Source organism: Phocoena phocoena, chromosome 1 (assembly GCF_963924675.1).
Source record: "Phocoena phocoena chromosome 1, mPhoPho1.1, whole genome shotgun sequence".
Lineage (NCBI taxonomy): Eukaryota > Metazoa > Chordata > Mammalia > Artiodactyla > Phocoenidae > Phocoena > Phocoena phocoena.
Window position 1 is genome coordinate 88,328,347 of NC_089219.1, and position 17,381 is coordinate 88,345,727.

A 17,381-nucleotide genomic window follows, 5' to 3' on the forward strand; every position below is an offset into this window, starting at 1 on the left:
GACACAACATTAATTGTACTGTAATTATGCATGAGTATTAAAATCTCTTGAATACACAAAATACTTCATGTTAATTATGTTCTGGAGCAAAGTTTCTGGTAAATTTTGAGAATTTCTTAGGGAATATTTACATCCACATTGACATTCTTGCCTAAAGGGTGTCCTCTAGTTTTCAGAGATGAAATTTTTAAAAGCAAACAAACCAACCCTTAGCAAGTTTTATATTTAGATCCTGGACTCTGCTTCTAGAATTCAGGTTCAAATTTGACATTAAGATAATGTAAAAAAAAATGGTTACTCCTGGGCTTCCCTGGTGGCACAGTGGTTGAGAGTCCGCCTGCCGATACAGGGGGCAGGGGTTGGTGCCCCGGTCCAGGAAGATCCCACATGCCGCGGAGCGACTGGGCCCGTGAGCCATGGCCGCTGAGCCAGCGCGTCCGGAGCCTGTGCTCCGCAACAGGAGAGGCCACGATAGTGAGAGGCCCGCGTACCGCAAAAAAAAAAAAAAAAAAAAAAGTTTACTCCTATATATACCACCACTCCAAATAATAGTAAGAACAATTTAGTGGGGGAGAAACAAAAATAACCTACAATGATTTAATTCAGAGCTTCTTGGTGTGGCAAATAAGAAAGAGTATTGAAAAATGTCAGCTCTACAATCTGACAGAGCAAACAAGCAGTTATCTTGTGTTAGAATGAGCTGTGACACGACATTTCAGAAGAGAGCTAAACATTACTTTAAGTAACTAGATTCAATGGGAACTGTACAGAAAAACTCTCATTTCTTCTTCTACTCTACCAATACTTCTGGCCACCAAGTGGGTGCGGCTATTTCCCACACTAAGCAATTCTGCAATTCTTTGGAGACATCAGCTGTGTGTCCTACAATTCAATTCTGTTCTGACACTATCTACCTGAAGTTAGTGTCAGATCCCACAAGTGAAGGGCTCAGTCCCACAAGCCTGCACCCACTTCAGATGCCAATCACAGATGCCAACCACAAGTCCCAGGTTGTCACCTGTACTTCTGAATGGTCGGCCATAAATTGGAGGTTTCCAGCACCTAATCCTCAAGTTGGATAATTTACTAAGATGGCTCACAGAACTCAGGAAAATAGTTTACTTAGTAGATTACCAGTTTATTACATTGATAAAAAGATAACAACCCAGGAACAGCAAGATGGAAGAGGTGCGTAAAGCAAGGTATGTAGGAAGGGGCACAGAACTTCTGAGGCACCACCTTCCCAGCACCTCCACGTGGTCAGGAACCCAGGAGCTCTCTGAAACCCATATTTCTGGACTCATTATGGAGGCTCCATCACGTGGACATGATGGATGTTTAGCTCAATCAGCCTCTCTCCCTTTTCTGGAGAATGGGGGGAGGGGGCCTGAAAGCTGCAAGCTTCTAATCATGGCTTGGTCTTTTTGGTGACCAGCCCCCATATGGGAGCCCACCAAGAGTCACCTCATTAGAACAAAAGATGCTCCCATCATCCAGGAAATTCCAAGGGATTTAACAGCTCTGTATCAGGAACTGGGGTCAAAGGCCAAATATTAACAGAAACCAGGCAGAAGCTGTTTTATTTTTTTCCTTATTTATTTCACAGGAACTTAAAGAGAAATCCTAGTCGAGTGGAGAGAACAAGCCACGAGGAGCTAGGAACCATGGGTTTTGATCTCTGCTCTCCCCTTTACTCCATCACGTTTGCTAAAGAACTTATTCTCTCAGGGTCTCTTTACCTTTAACTATGCAGCAGTGACCCTGAGGTCTCTCCTAGTTCTCTACAAATGCCATCATCCTGTGACTCTGAATGAACCTCTCTATAATTAGAGATTATAACCTTGGTGCAGAGATACAATCAAAAGCTCCAACAAGCACTAAAGCCTTTTATATGAATTTATGGAAAGATAATAATCCTGTCAACAGATTCCTACTGGGAAGCTCAGGTCCAAACTGACTGTGGACTCGCCTAAAGCAGCTTTTAAATAAATAAACATTAACACTAAATAAACTGAGAACTAACGCAAATAATAGATCGAATTGTTTGGTCAAACAAAAGTTCATAATAATGTAATCAAATGGCTCATCATATATTGCATAATGTAGAAAAGAAGGAAAACAAAATGAGACACTGTATTGGAGTACAAGAGAAACAAAGAGTTATATGGCTTCCCTGGTGGCGCAGTGGTTGAGAGTCCGCCTGCCGATGCAGGGGACACGGGTTCGTGCCCTGGTCCGGGAAGATCCCACATGCCGCGGAGCGCCTGGCCCGTGGGCCATGGCCGCTGAGCCCGCGCGTCCGGAGCCTGTGCTCCGCAACGGGAGAGGCCACGACGGTGAGAGGCCCGCGTACCGCAAAAAAAAAAAAAAAAAAAAAAAGACAAGAAAGGGAAGGAAGAGAAAAAAATGAACTAATATTTACTGAATATCTACTAAGTACAAAGCCATTAGAAATTAGTTCTCATAGTAATACTATGTAAGAGCTAGATATTATTTCTCATTTTACAGGTGAAAAGACTGAGACTTTAGGAATTAAGTAATTTTTCCAAAGTCAAACAGAAATTAGACAAATCAGGATTCAGGCCCAAATTTGTTCTTGCAACTGTAATAACCTACTTTAAGACATTTTTCATTATATTTACTTCTGAATTGATAAGTATAATTTATCAGAATTGCTTTCAGTAAAACCTTTCTAATGTTTCTAATACGCATCACCCTTGCTAAGGTATGTTTTTTTAACAGTAATTCTTTTGAATCAGAGGGCTTAAATGGAATTCTAGCTGATAAGCTTGCAAAAGAGTTTCTGTGGTTCAACACACAGAATTCTCCAGTACTCATTGGCCTTAATCAAATAAGATTGAAGAGTTATATCACCATTTCAAGATTCTCCTCCAAATCTTGTCTAAATTTAGCTTAAGCTTTAAGTTCCCTCTCCGTGTGTGATATTTGGCTGTGTTTTTTTGGTTTTCTAAAAAAAAAAAGAATGGAAGAAAGCTGCTGCTTCAGATTTACTTTCAAATGAAAACATATCCACTGCTAGTATAGACTACATGTGAATGTCATAACCACACTTTGACCATGCAGGGTCTTACACTCCTCTTATTCTAACCTATAAATCATAATGTTACAATGAAGACTTCCTCCTGATTTCCTGAAGGGAATTCAAAAACTTGCTACCACAACCCAGGACAGCTACTTCTCTACACATGTTGCCAAGCACAGAACCACAATTTCTAAGGAAGCTGTTCCTTTAGATTGCATTTGGTGAAACCATAAAAATGTTACTTACTGATTTCGTTAAATGGGAGACTGGAGGTAATGTTGGCATAGGTGCTATTGTAGCTTTAGGTGTTGTAAAAGGAAGGACGTTTGGTTGTGAAATTACAGGACCAGGAATCTTCACCCAGTAGATATTGTACTTCTCAACAACTGTGGCTCTGAAATGCAGTACCAGCGAGAGTGAGATTAGACAGAACCATGATTGTGGCCCACCATAATCAAATCGAAAAAAAAAAAGTAATGAACTAGGGACATACCACTTAATACAGGTATACCTTGGAGATATTGCAGGTTCGGTTCCAGACCACCACAATAAAGCGAATATCACAATAAAGTGAGTAACAGAATTTGGGGGTTTCCCAGTGCATATAAAAGTTATGTTTACACTATACTGTAGTCTATTAAGTGTGCAATAACACTATATCTAAAAACAAAACAATGAATATACCTTAATTTTAAAATACATTATTGCTAAAAACTACTAACCATCATCTGAGCCTTCAGCAAATTACAGTAGTAACATCAAAGATCACTGATCACAGATCACCATAACAAATATAATAATGATAAAAAGTTTGAAATATTACAGCAATTACCAAACTGTGGCACAGAGACACAAGGTGAGCAAATGCTGTTGGAAAAATGGTGCCCACAGACCCACTCAATGCAGGGTTGCCACAAATCAATTTAGAAAATAGTGCCAGGCCAGGAAAGCAATTCTCCCTTTAAAATATGTCTATAACACCACTCAGGAATCATTGTATGGCTTTAGGACATTCCATTTCCCCCTTGCATGTAAGATTAAGAGAGAAGTACTATTCTAATTCTACTGAATTTCATAATTCTGAGGAGCACACATGATCTTACTTTTTTTTTTTTTTTTTTTTTTTGATCTTACTTTTTTGACAGTCTAATCTGCAAGTTGTGACACTGCAAAAAAAAAGTCATCCAAATTTCAGGACTGCTTCTTTTCATATTCTCATACTAATACAGGAACAAATCTATAAAAAAGTATTAGTCCATATACCATATAGACTCAAGTATTAATTGATGGCTCTTATTAGTGTGAAGGCACTACAACACTTCATTCACTCAACAGATGTCTATTAAGTGTCTATTAGGTCCTTGGTCCTGTGCTAAGTGCTCAGTATATATGCTGAAAAAAAAACAAACAAAAAAGCAAAACAGCCACTTACATCAGTAAGTTTACTACATTATCACACCACACCGCTGCCATACAGGTGAATGTCCAATAGGTATAAAATAGGTATAAAAAAAGATACAGACTATCATTATTTCAATTATACTAGTTACAGAGTTGTAAACTCTTCTACTCACAGAAACTTTATGTGGTTTGGGGCACTGCTTGGAGCATTCCAATAGACTTCAATTTCTGCTTTATTGGATGGACTTGTGTGACTCACAGCTGATCCCTGAAATAAAATGGAAAAGAACTACCATTCAGACACTCAATAGCTCAACATAGCTGGAACTACAGCCATTTTGCAAAGTAATTTACCATTGCATGACCTTGGCATTGTGGTAAAGACTTTTATTTAGAACAGGGACTCAGGTGCTCAATAAATACATGTTGATTGATTGACACCAAATTAGCAGCCGGCTCTATGAACAAATTAGCGTCAGCAGAAATTTAAGAACTGAAGAGAGTTATGAATACTGAGTGTGTTGATGTTATATAAAGCCTGCTCATTATTTCATTTATACTGTAAGTTTATTTTTTTATTAATAGATGCAAACAGAATGCAGAAGATTCATCAAAAGAAAAAATTCCTGCCTCCAAATATGCAATATTATATTTTAGTAATTCCTTTCTCTTGAACAATCTTGTTTCCCACATTCTTTCACCTGGCAAATTCCTACGCATTCTTTGAGGTCTAGCTGAGATAATCTCCTCTCTCTCAATTCCCTCCAGCCTGTGTGCAGCACCTCTGCTATGCTTCTCACCCACCCTGTGTATGGTTCTAATCTAAGTCATCATACTATTCCATTTATGTGTCTGTCCTATATCCATACGTTCTACTTATGTGCCATACAGCATATGTCCATATGCTTTACTTATGTGTAAGGCTATGAGCTCTTCAAAGAACAAGTCCTGTTCATCACCATAATCCATGCAGGAAAGTTCCTGGTATAATAAATGTTCATTAAATTAATTAATTACAAAAATTAGACCTCTGTTCCACTCTAGAACTCTATCTTCAATATTAACATCTTTCGAAATTCCATATAATAGGAGTCTATACTATATAAAATATCAAAAGCTATAAACTCCTCAAGCTGCAACCCTACCTTTTCTAGGATGTTGTATAAAAATATCTTGCCAGTAGAAAAATTAGGGGGAAAGTCTGATCAACATGAATGTACTCAGATGTCTGCAATGCATGGGTAATGTCATTGTTTATCTTGCAAACACCACCTTGTAGTGAAAAGACCCATGGAAACTGACAGAAATCAGTTTCAAACTAAGCACAAACCTGTATATCTTCACAGGTCAGAAGCTGTGACACTTGACTGTCAATCAATGTGAAGGAGCCAATAGGAGGGCCAGTCAAATTCTCATCACGTGCTTCTAAGAGAAAGCCTTTAAATAGTGGCCCTGACAAAGTAACTAAGAAACAAACAAAAAGATAAGTTAAGAGTTTAGCAACATCCCCCAAAAAACACTGTTTAAAGGAGGTACATCACCAAATCGGGTGTACATATAGAAAGCTACTCCAGGAGAGAAAACAGTAGAGATCATCCTATAGTCAAAGAAATTCTAAACCGTGTTCCACAGGACATTATTCCATGAGATGTAATAGCCATTCCACAGGGAAGAAAAGGTAGGTTATGGTCAGAGCGTGGTCCATGGGGCCAAAGTAGTTTGAAAAATGCTGGTTGAAAGTAAATACTTTTGTCTTTACTGCAAACGTCTCAGGCCCTTTAACATTCTACTGTGCAGTATGAAACTCTAAGAAATATATATAACAGAGTGTTCCAAATTTATTTTTCCATATACCCTTTTTGCTAGAGCGTATCTATTAATATTCTGCATTTCTAAAGTTGCAGAAAATAGAATTTGTAAAATGCTTTTATAGATACAACCTTAATAGACTATTAAGTTTCAGCCTACCTTTTGCCAGAATTAGGGAAACACAAGAGATTATACTATGTCAAGAAGGATAAGGGTTTAACATCTTAAGCCAGATAAAATAAGCTTTATTTTATGTATTTCTATTGAGTAAATAGTACTGTTAATTAAGATATATTAAATAATGACAAAAACATATTTTCAAACCTATTCTGGGGAATTCCCTGGCAGTCCAGTGATTAGATTTGGTGCTTTCACTGCCAGGGCCGGGTTCATCGCTGGTCGGGGAACTAAGAGCCCGCAGGCCATGTGGTGTGTCCCAAAAAAAAAAACACCTATTCTGAATGGATAGTAAATATACTACTTAAGTAATATAGTCATCTGTAGTAGTTAAACACAAAAATGAGAAGTATAAGATCATGGTATCTTATAAAAGCAGATGAACAGATTAACTGAAACTGTATAAATCCAACAGTAATAAAGATTCAATTTACAGTAAAAAAGTGAAATTCAAAATGTAAATTGTTAATACCAGCACAGTACCTTTGATCTTCTCTCCTGGCCTGAATGTCATCTGACTCACTGAGATGTAGCAAGGGGGATCAGACTGTGGAGTATGACCATGTTCAGGAATCATTCCATGGCACGACTTCGTTACTTTTCCATTGGGATAATTAGCCACAGAACTAACGAGCAACAGAAGTATGAAGGCACCAAGGGTAAATCCAGGAACTGCCATCTCAAAAAGAAGATTAAAAGCACAGTCTTTTTAAAGGTAATTCATTAAAATATAAATGCTTTCACATCACAGGATAGTAGGTTCTAGACAACTATTTACTTTCATAGTCAGTTAACCACATTCTCAAATACATGTACTACAAAGAATGTGATGTGTGAAGTCTGTCCTGGATTTGAATCTCAGCTCTACCAATTACCAACTGTGAAACTTTAAGCAAGTCATTTAGTCTCATTCCTTACCTGAAAAATAAGGAAACGAAAACCCTCCTTTCAAAACTGTTTTAATAAAATTTAGATACAGCCAAAGGTCTGACAAGGAAGATAATAAATGTTAGCTTTCATTAGCATGATGGGGAAATAATAAAATAATCCAGTAAAAGCAAAAGGTTTTGCTCCACTTCATCCTAGAAAGCTTAAAGAACAAATAAGAAATGTTTCTTCTGGATTTAAATATCATCACCTGAATAAATCTCTGATATGATTTCTCCCAACTTCCCATTAAACTAGTCATGGTGACAATTTAATTTGCAACACTGAAAACTGAGGCTAACAACCAATTGCAAGAGACAGTATTTCTATTACCTATAGCCCAAATACTTCTGAATTAAGAAACATGATTGCTAACCCAGGCAATTTTCTTCTCTCATCCAGTTTATCTGCCTCTTACCATCTGCCTAACAGAAAACCAGTCCCACCCTTGTCTAGCTCACTTTGTGCATATATGCAGAACCTGCAAATCATAGTATTTAACAAGGCTAGAGGTAGATGGGCAGGGACATGTTATATGGCAGTAAAGTCCACACGGTGGACAGGCTGCAGATGGGAAGAGCTCAAGAGGCAGTTCATTCTCCACAGAAATGGGCGTTTTCTATACATGGTCATAGACAAAAATAAAAGCACCCTTAGAATCACTAGAACAAATTATCCTTTTATAGTCATGTAAATTATAAACCCCACATTGGACCAGAGCTAAACTATAGAAATTCCTGCTAGACACCAGAAATTGTGCTGGAGCTATACTCTTTAACCAGCCCTGCACATTACACCAGTAGCTACCAAGTAGATGGCTTTGGGTCCAACTCTATACCCCTGTCTTTCATCAAACATTGATGCTAGATAGAATTCTTCTTATTTAAAGATAAGCAAAAGGAACAAATGAACCATTCAAGAGCTTCTGAAAAATTCTATATCATAAGAGCAGCATAAGATTTCTCTGTAGACTCAGAGGAAAAGCATAACCCTGAAAATAGTTAATTACTATAGGAAACAATATTTAAGAAAATAACTGCTAAGGAATGGAGCAATAGAAAATCTTCTGTTCAAACATGGCTTCCAGGTCCTTTCGTTAGGGGCAAACCTGATTTTAGGACCATACAAGGTTTACTGGAGAGGATCAAGGTAATTATTTTAACCATGTGATCTTGGCCAAGTTATTATGAAAATTAAATGCAGAAATGTGCCTCACTCAAAGAATGGTACAGTGGGAAGAGTTAGTTTGCTTTAACAAATATTTATTTGGCACTGACTTCCTGCCAGGTGAAAGTGGAAACAAGACTTTATTTCTAGTCTCTGCTATGCATTAAGTAGCTGAATAACATCAATCAGGTCACTTAATCTCGCTCTCAGTTTCTTCATTTGCAAAATATAACAGATGAACTGGAATAAATTCAGGGCAATACTAACATTACGATTTTAGGATAAAGCAAAGTGGAAAAGCATACTGGGAATTATTAGAGCATGAAGTATAAGATGGGAAAGGGAAGTGACAAAGACACCACTACCTGTCATTCATTAGGAAAATATAACAAACAAGGTCAGCGAGAGAAGTAGACAACAGCAATTACTTTGTCCTTAGTCAGATACTGACCACTCAAGGTAAAGTTCTATTTTCATAACAATGGCCAATGATGGTTTCCCAGTTAATGATTTAAGGACACTTTTTCAAATGAATACATTAATTCATTAGGCAATCTATGCCAACAGATTGCATAGTTATGAAAAGGAATAAAGAGTTATACATGGAAACATTTAAGCTAAAATTATGGAATGTGGATATGAGCTATTATATTACAAGATCATTCTTCAAGCCCTGGAAAAACTTGTATGATTTTTGTATTTTGTATGATTTTTACAGGTATGTATAATTTTGTGTGATTTTTGCAGGTTTTTAATATTTTGTATGATTTTTATAGGTTTTTAATATTCACATTCTACCATGAGTATAATATAGAGAAATAAAAGAAAAGATATCATAACTTGCATTTTGTCATCCCAGGACAAAGACAGACCTATTAGTTTAAAAGGTTAAAAGAGAGGTTATCCTGATTCTCTAACTGAAATATTACCAAACCTGATGAGATTTATACAGTTTTCTTTCTTGCCTGAAAGACAGGCACTTAGTAAAAAGGTATAACGACTGCCTTTACCATACACTACATACATCTCACATGAAGATAAAGCTTCAAAACGAGTGTATTCTTTATTATCTGAATACCAGATATTGATAGGCCACTCAATATGCAATTACTGAACTAGACCCAGTTAACAGTAGCCAAAAGTCTCCAGACCATCTGTCTTACTAGTCTGTTATGGTCCAGGAAATGGTTCCCTCTTGTTGCTTCTTCCCACAGCTAGAGTTACACTATTACAATCATTGATCTTATAGTACTATATATTTGGTCAATTGTTTCAGGTTTCCTAATCATCACTAAATGTATCTGAGGTTCAGCCACACGTTGGTAATGCAAGAAACAATAATCGTGTAAAATAGGCAGAATACAAATAATACAGCTAGTAACATTAATAAGGTCATAAGTAAGAATTTAAGCTAAGAACTTCCATTAGGTATAGCCCAGTATCTCCCCAGGTCACCTGACCAGTTTGTTTTACACCAATCACTATCTTTAAGGGAAATAATATATTGGCATCATACATAAAGTTCACCAAAGATGTCTGCATGTACAAGGTGTGTGATGGGTAATCAACCCCTTACTGGATTGAGAAAGGAATGTTATTTTTCAAGGAGTTACATGACTGGTGCCAGAAGAAAAATCGATCTTTATGGTTGAGCAGGTATTTCTGCCTTTGGGGAAGTCTGGTTAACCCATAATACAGATGCATAGTGCACACTAGGGGGGAGGGAGGGGGGAGTGCACACACAAAGGGGCAGAGAAAAAATATTATGTTTAAATTTTTCTTGTATTGCCTTAAAATGTGAATATTTATTTCATCATAACCATAATATACAAACACTGCAATCCCTAAAGCACTTAAATGCTCCATTCAAAATTTCCATCAAGTACATACTACAAACAATGTATAAAATAAATAACTACTTATTCAATATTGTTTTTATTTTATTTTATTACTAAAACTGCAATGGCATTATATTCTTTTACTTTGTTATAAGTATAAAATTTTCAATTAACTTATGAGTTAAACATGCTTTAGTTTCTGGGCTTTTGGCCTAGTGACAGAACCACCATTTATAATATTGCTTCCATTAAAAAATAGAATTGAAATTCCAAGCTGAATTAAAAGTTAATTTTGGGACACAGCACATGTGTAATTTCAGCATTTCATCTAGGATCTGGGGCAAACCTGGTAGGCCTGTGACCGAAACCTAGATGGACTGTGGTTAGAGGTACAAATAGATGTTCACTTGTACAGTGAGAGAATTAGGCAGAAAGTTTTAGAAAAGTAGGTAGAACCAGAGAAGGATAAGGAGGTTGATAAAATCAGAAAAGTTAAGACTAAGCACAAGAGATATACAGAAAGCAATGAAATTTCTATAACAATAAGAAAGGAAAGGATTACATTTTAATACGGGGTGGGGGCAGGGGGAATAAAGGGGTCATAGTGTGAATAAGAAGAAAAAGAAACAGACATTTGGTGGGAAACTGGTAGATAGTACATCTAATGTAATCCTTACAACAAGCAGATATTATCATCATTTTAGAGATGAAGAAACTGAGACCAGGGAGTGTACCCGAAACCGTGTACACTTTTAGGATTAGAACCTAAATCTAACTCCAACATTCTCATTCTCTTCCCTCCACATCATTGCTCCCTCCTTGGAGAGAGAAGGATGTGGAAAGTAAACAGATACAGCAAGAATCCAAATTTCACAATGAACAATGTGAGTGGGGGCATGCTGTGACAAACGTGAAATCCAAATTAGCCTACTTGGGCTTCCCTGGTGGCACAGTGGTTGAGAGTCCGCCTGCCAATGCAGGGAACACGGGTTCGTGCCCCGGTCCGGGAAGATCCCACATGCCGCGGAGCGGCTGGGCCCATGAGCCGTGGTCGCTGAGCCTGCACGTCTGGAGCCTGTGTTCCACAACGGGAGAGACCACAGCAGTGAGACGCCCGCGTACCGGAAAAAAAAAAAAAAAAAAGTAGTACAATGCCTAAAAACACTAAGTTGCCAATAAATGGTAATTGCCATTATTTATAATCACTAGCAACTTTCTGCATCACCAGTATGTGCTAATTTCTTCTGAACACTATTGTGGTTAAACAACGGAGGTTTCCATATATTTCTTTCATCTGCATTTAACTTCTTCAGGCCTTCTGAAATATTTCAGAAAATTTGCTCCCCTTCTTTCCAGCAATTTAACTTTACATTCATAGAAAACTTCCACATCAAGAGTTAAATTGACTTTGATAGCTGGATCTCAAATTATAGGGAAATTGAAAAACAGGTCAAGTATTTCCACTTCCCCAGATAAAAATGTTTCAGACTCCATTTTCACAGCAGGGAGTACAGAGAAAAATGATTTTTTAAATTAACAATTGGAGTTATGACATTTTCAGTAAAGATTCTAAAAAACATAGAGCATAAAAAATGGTGAAACAATGAGATCTGTCAGGTCTGACAACCTAAAATGGTTGAAAAGAATTCTGAAAAGAATTTAGAGTTTAAGTAAAAGGAAAGGTAGAGGAAACCACTGAAGAAACAGGAATTGGGAGCTCTCTGATATAATTCTGATTCCTCTAATCACAGCATCATCAGAAAGCAATTTTTCCACTTTATTCATTCTCTGGAAAAATGATTGGAAGCAAATATCTTATTACACACAGAGCTTTCTTTCATCTGGATCATTCCACATGGCCCTCACAATAGTCCTGTCCTAAAAACAATATTAGGTGCTAAGTGGAATGGTCCCTTCTCTAAAGGCACAAAACTAATAGATGAAACAAAAGCAAATACCATTAATATATCATTTAAATGATGTTACTATTTATTGAATGCCTGTTCTATTCTAGTCAACATAGTAGGTGCTTCACATGTATGAACTCTAATCCCTGGAAAAAACAAAAACGTATTTTTATTGCATGGAAATTGAAGCTCACAGAGGTTATTAAAAAGAAAAACAAAAAGCTACTGCCTAAGATCACATAGGGACAGAACAGGAAAAAAACTGCATTTGATTATGGTAATTGAGAGGTAAAGGATAATATGATAGAAGCACTAAGGGCTCACAACATATTAGGCATCATGTCAAGGACTTAGCACACATTCCTCAAAACAACCCAGGAAGGTGTGAGGGGTATTATTGTCCCCAGTATGTAAAACAGGGCACTTATTAAGATTCTTGCCAAAGTCACAGCAAATGAGTGGTGAAAAGTATGATCTCCAGTCTAGTCTGTGAGGTTTTAACCACTAAGTCATCCACAGCTTCAAATCAGACACTAAAAGCTGACACAGTAATCCCACAGGAAAAGGGATTCAGAATGAGCACAGTTTGGGAGCAATAAAAGAAGTAGAGATAGAAAGAGCAAAGTGAGAATGGACTTTGGAGGGCAGTGAAGAATAGCCTAACTAGGTCCAAGGTCAAATGTTAGAAACAGTCGTTATAAAAAATACTATAAATCTGGTCCCTCTTCATGACCCTTACATGAAGATATCCATCCCCAAGACTGTTTTCCTTGACCCCCACATTTCTCTACAGGCTATCCCTTCCATAGCTTCAATTATCACGCCTAAATAATATTTCCCAAGCCTTTCAATTGCCCTCATCCCGCATCTCCACAATGCTTCAACTCAAATTTCCAACTATACATAGATTTCTGTTTGGATGACATTAAGCTCGATTTTTCTGAAATGAAATTCATTATTTTTTCCTCCAAACTAGTTCTTGAATCTGACTTTCCTATTTTGACGGTGGCCTATCAACACATTTCTAGTCAACAAGATTTGAAACCCCAGGACTTTCCTGGTGGCGCAGTGGTTGGGAGTCTGCCTGCCAATGCAGGGGACACAGGTTCAAGCCCTGGTCCGGGAATATCCCACATGCCGCGGAGCAACTAGGCCCGTGCACCACAACTACTGAGCCTGCGCTCTGGAGCCCATGAGCCACAGCTACTGAGCCCACGTGCCACAACTACTGAGGCCCACGCACCTAGAGCCCATGCTCTGCAATCGGAGAGGTCACCGCAGTAAGAAGCCCGCGCACCACAAGAAAGAGGAGCCCCCGCTCGCTGCAGCTAGAGAGAGCCCGTGTGCATCAGCGAACACCCAACTCAGCCAAAAATTAATTGATTTAAAAAAAAAAGATTTGAAAGCCCAAATTCTCAAGATTTGACTCCAAACACTCTTTGGGACCCCAATTTCCAAATAAGTTCAGCAGATTCGACCTCCACCCTTCCGGACATCTACCTATCCCTTCTGTTTCTCTCTTCTACCTTCCATTCCCTCTATTACATCTGTCTGCAGTTTTCCATTCCGACACCACGTTCAAGCACAAAGCCTTCATTATCTGTCACCCAGATTCATGAAATACTCTCAATTGGCCTCCCTGTTTCTGTATCTCCATTCGAATCCTACGCAACACCACAAGACCATTTTCCTAAGGCACAATTCTCATCATATCACTCCGCTCACCAAAAACCTTCAACAGCTTCCCTGGAATTATTCAGTTAAAGACAAAAGCATTAGGCATTTAATGTGCATTCAGCCCAATCCATGTTCTATCAACAATGTACCATTTGTACTTATTTCTGGAACAAGTACCTCACTTTTTTTCCTCCCCATGTTCTGTCTTCTAACTGGGACCTCCATTATGCCATCCATCAAATACCTACCTATGTAAAAACAGATATATGTTAAATGGGAAAAAAAATAGATACAGAAAATATCTGAACACTGTACTTAAACTATGTTAAAAATAAAGGTACATTGCCTATCATTTCATGTAAAATGCAAAAGACTGATAATATCCAATATAAGCAAGCATGTAGAGAAATAAGTGTGCTCATACACTGAAGAGTGTAAATTGCTGCAATATTTTTGGAGGAAATTTGACAATTTCCTACTAAACTAAAATATGTTTAATCTTTGACTGAGGAATTTCACTTCTAGGAATTTATCCTATAAAAAACCCCACACAACAAACAGCACAGGGAATACAGTCAACATTTTATAATAACTTTGTATGGAGTATATTCTATAAAAATGTGAATTACTATGTTGTACACCTGAAACTAATATAATATTGTAAGTCAACAATACTTCAATTTAAAAACAAGAAAGAAAGAAAGAAAAAGAAAACCCCCACAATTATGCAAGGATTATTTGTAATAGCAAAAGTTTAAGACAATTTAGGTGGTTACAAAAATATACTATGCTATACCCAGACTCTAAAATACTGTGTACCCACTACTACAGGTAACCAACAAGGATCTATATATAGCACAGAGAACTATATTCAATATTTTGTAATAACCTATAAGGGAAAAGAATCTGAAAAAGAATAGACATATACATATGTGTGCATGTAAGTGTGTGTGTGTGTATATATCTGAATCACTTTGCTGTAACACCTGAACTTAACACATCACTGTAAATCAACTATACTTTAATAAAAACAATTTAAAAATAAAATACCATGTACGCATTTAAAAGAATGAAATGGAGTAGACAATGACCGAAACAACAGCTAATAATTCCTGACTGCTTTCTAACAGCTAGGCATTCTTTTAAGTTCTTTACGAGTGTTAACTCTTTTCAGAAAAGCTTAGGACGTGAATCTGCATGTACTTAGGTGGAAACATGCTCTTGTCACAATGAGGAATGAAAACAAGCAAACTACAAAATGATACATAATGTACCAAGTGCATATAAAAGAAAAGGGAAAAGAAAAAACACCATGCTTTAACCGTTCTCAATAGTGGTTACCCCCTAGGAAAGTGTTTTCAATATGGGAAAAGAAGTGGACTTCTTCTTTTTAATCCTCTTTGAATTTTGCATATTTTTTAAAGCCTGTAGTGCTTTGTAATTTAAAAAACACTGCAAGACATGCATATTTAAAGACTGTAAATAAACACATTAAATTAATTGTAAGGTGTTCAGATTTTTTTCTTTTTTCTATTTTCAAACATTCTATATTACTTTTACTGTTATTGTCATTCAAGGTCCATTTAAAATGCTATCAACTACTCTGTCCTATGAGACAGTATGTGGTAAGGACTTTGAAATCACACAGACCTAGGTTTGAATCCAGCAGGTACCACCTTAATGACTGACCTTGGACAAATTATTTAATCTCACTGGGCCTAAAATTTCTCATTTTGTTAGAGACAATGCTACCAATATCAAGGGATTTATGTGAAGATTAAATGAAATAACATCTATGAAACATTTAGCACAGTGCCCACCGTAAAGGTCTTCCATTAAAATCCTTTCTTCCTTGGAATTTTGCCTAATTCCACCAACTTTAACCAGTCTCTTCTGGGACGCTCCAAAAGCTTTGGGTTTTTTGCTAATAAAAAAATTTTCGGCCACAACTGGTTGACTTGTCTTAAGGCAAATTTCTGAAGGCAGCAAAGGCATCCTACTCCTTGATTTCCTTTCACAATGACTAGCAGACAACCTTGAAAACAGCACTCAGTGCAATGTACTACAATGTGATTTCCAGGGAATCTGACATTACCTAAGTGGACAGCTGTGAAACAGAAGGTACAGCCAGCAAAAAGAATCCACATACTGGCTTATTAAAAGACTTAGTAGAACACATCCCTTCAAACAAAACCATCCTTTAAAAAGTCTAGCTCGTTGTTTTCAGTAAATCAATAGACCAAATTTTAGCCTCCCACTTCTCCACTATCCAAGTAGACATTCAAATCTTTCTACTTTTTCTTTAATTCAGAGAAAAAAGAAAATATCTGAACTAAGAAGTTTAGCTTTATAAAGAAATACTTCTAATAATACATTTACAAACGGAAAACTCCCCTTTGTCCTTAGGGCAGCACAAGACGTAAACAAATTAAGGGCAGAGGTAACACCTAGTCACCCCAGAGAGTCTCTGAAATTCTAAAGGCACACCAGAGGTGGGGGTGAGGGGAGCTAAGATTTCTAAATTAAAAGACACTTTAAAAGCCAAATAGGGCTCTAAGTAAACTCCATATAGGTAATTACGCCATTAGCTTTAGATAAAAAGGGAGTTTCCGTTGCTTAAAATTAAAAACAAAAAATAAAAACACTGATGCGTGAATAAAGTCAATGCTTTTCATGATCCCAGACACGTCTCTACTTACAATCACCCTTTTCATGGGATTAAAGCTCCGTAGTCAAAGTCACGTGACTTATCATTAATCTAACTCGTTCGTGAGCACTCATTAGCTCAACACAAGCTCGCAAGCTCCAGAACACAGTTTGTTAATAAAGCATCCATCCTGCGTCGCCGACCGCCCGGGTCAGCACAGGCGCCTGCTCTCTCAGTACTGTCACCGAGCTGGATTCAATTTGTAAGCGCTTTGCGAAGAGCTCGGACATAAAGAAAAGAGGAGACACTTACCTCGAGAAGCAAAGGCAGCCTATCCAACTTCCGGTTTTGTTACAACTTATATCTCATTTCAGCAGCTGGGTGGAGCCAGTTTACCCATGAAGAAAAGAGAACGTTTCCCAAACTGAAACGGAAAACTGGATTTGCAAGACCAGTGCTAGTCTTAGGACTCAGTTTCTGAGAATTAACCATTCTATTTTACACAAAAGAACACTTTTTTCCAACTAATAATTGTTTCACTGAGAAAATTAAGTTCTTGTCTTACTATAAAACCATTTGAAAATACAACCTGTTCTATATAATGCTAAGTAAAGACAAACTAAAGAACCTGTTTGTGCTTAGGTTAGGGTTGCCAAATTTAGCAAATTAATGTATAGGATGTTAAATTAGAATTTCAGATAAACAACAAATAATTCATTAACATAAGTATTGCCCTATGCAATACTGGGGATATACTTATATTAAAAAGTGATTCATTGTTTTCCTGA

General features: G+C 37.3%; 1 protein-coding gene across 1 annotated transcript in view; it reads right to left on the minus strand.

Annotated features, from left to right (window-relative positions):
* FRRS1 (ferric chelate reductase 1) overlaps positions 1-17,022 on the minus strand; it is a 43,459-nt gene extending 26,437 nt beyond the window's left edge. Inside the window, exons 1-5 of the mRNA XM_065881125.1 lie at positions 16,906-17,022; positions 6,914-7,109; positions 5,775-5,908; positions 4,618-4,712; positions 3,290-3,437 (exon numbers count right to left, since the gene is read on the minus strand). Coding sequence (XP_065737197.1) covers positions 3,290-3,437; positions 4,618-4,712; positions 5,775-5,908; positions 6,914-7,109 — 573 coding nt within the window. The 5' untranslated portion in view covers positions 16,906-17,022. The remainder of the gene's footprint in view (positions 1-3,289; positions 3,438-4,617; positions 4,713-5,774; positions 5,909-6,913; positions 7,110-16,905) is intronic.
* Positions 17,023-17,381: the final 359 nt, after the last annotated feature.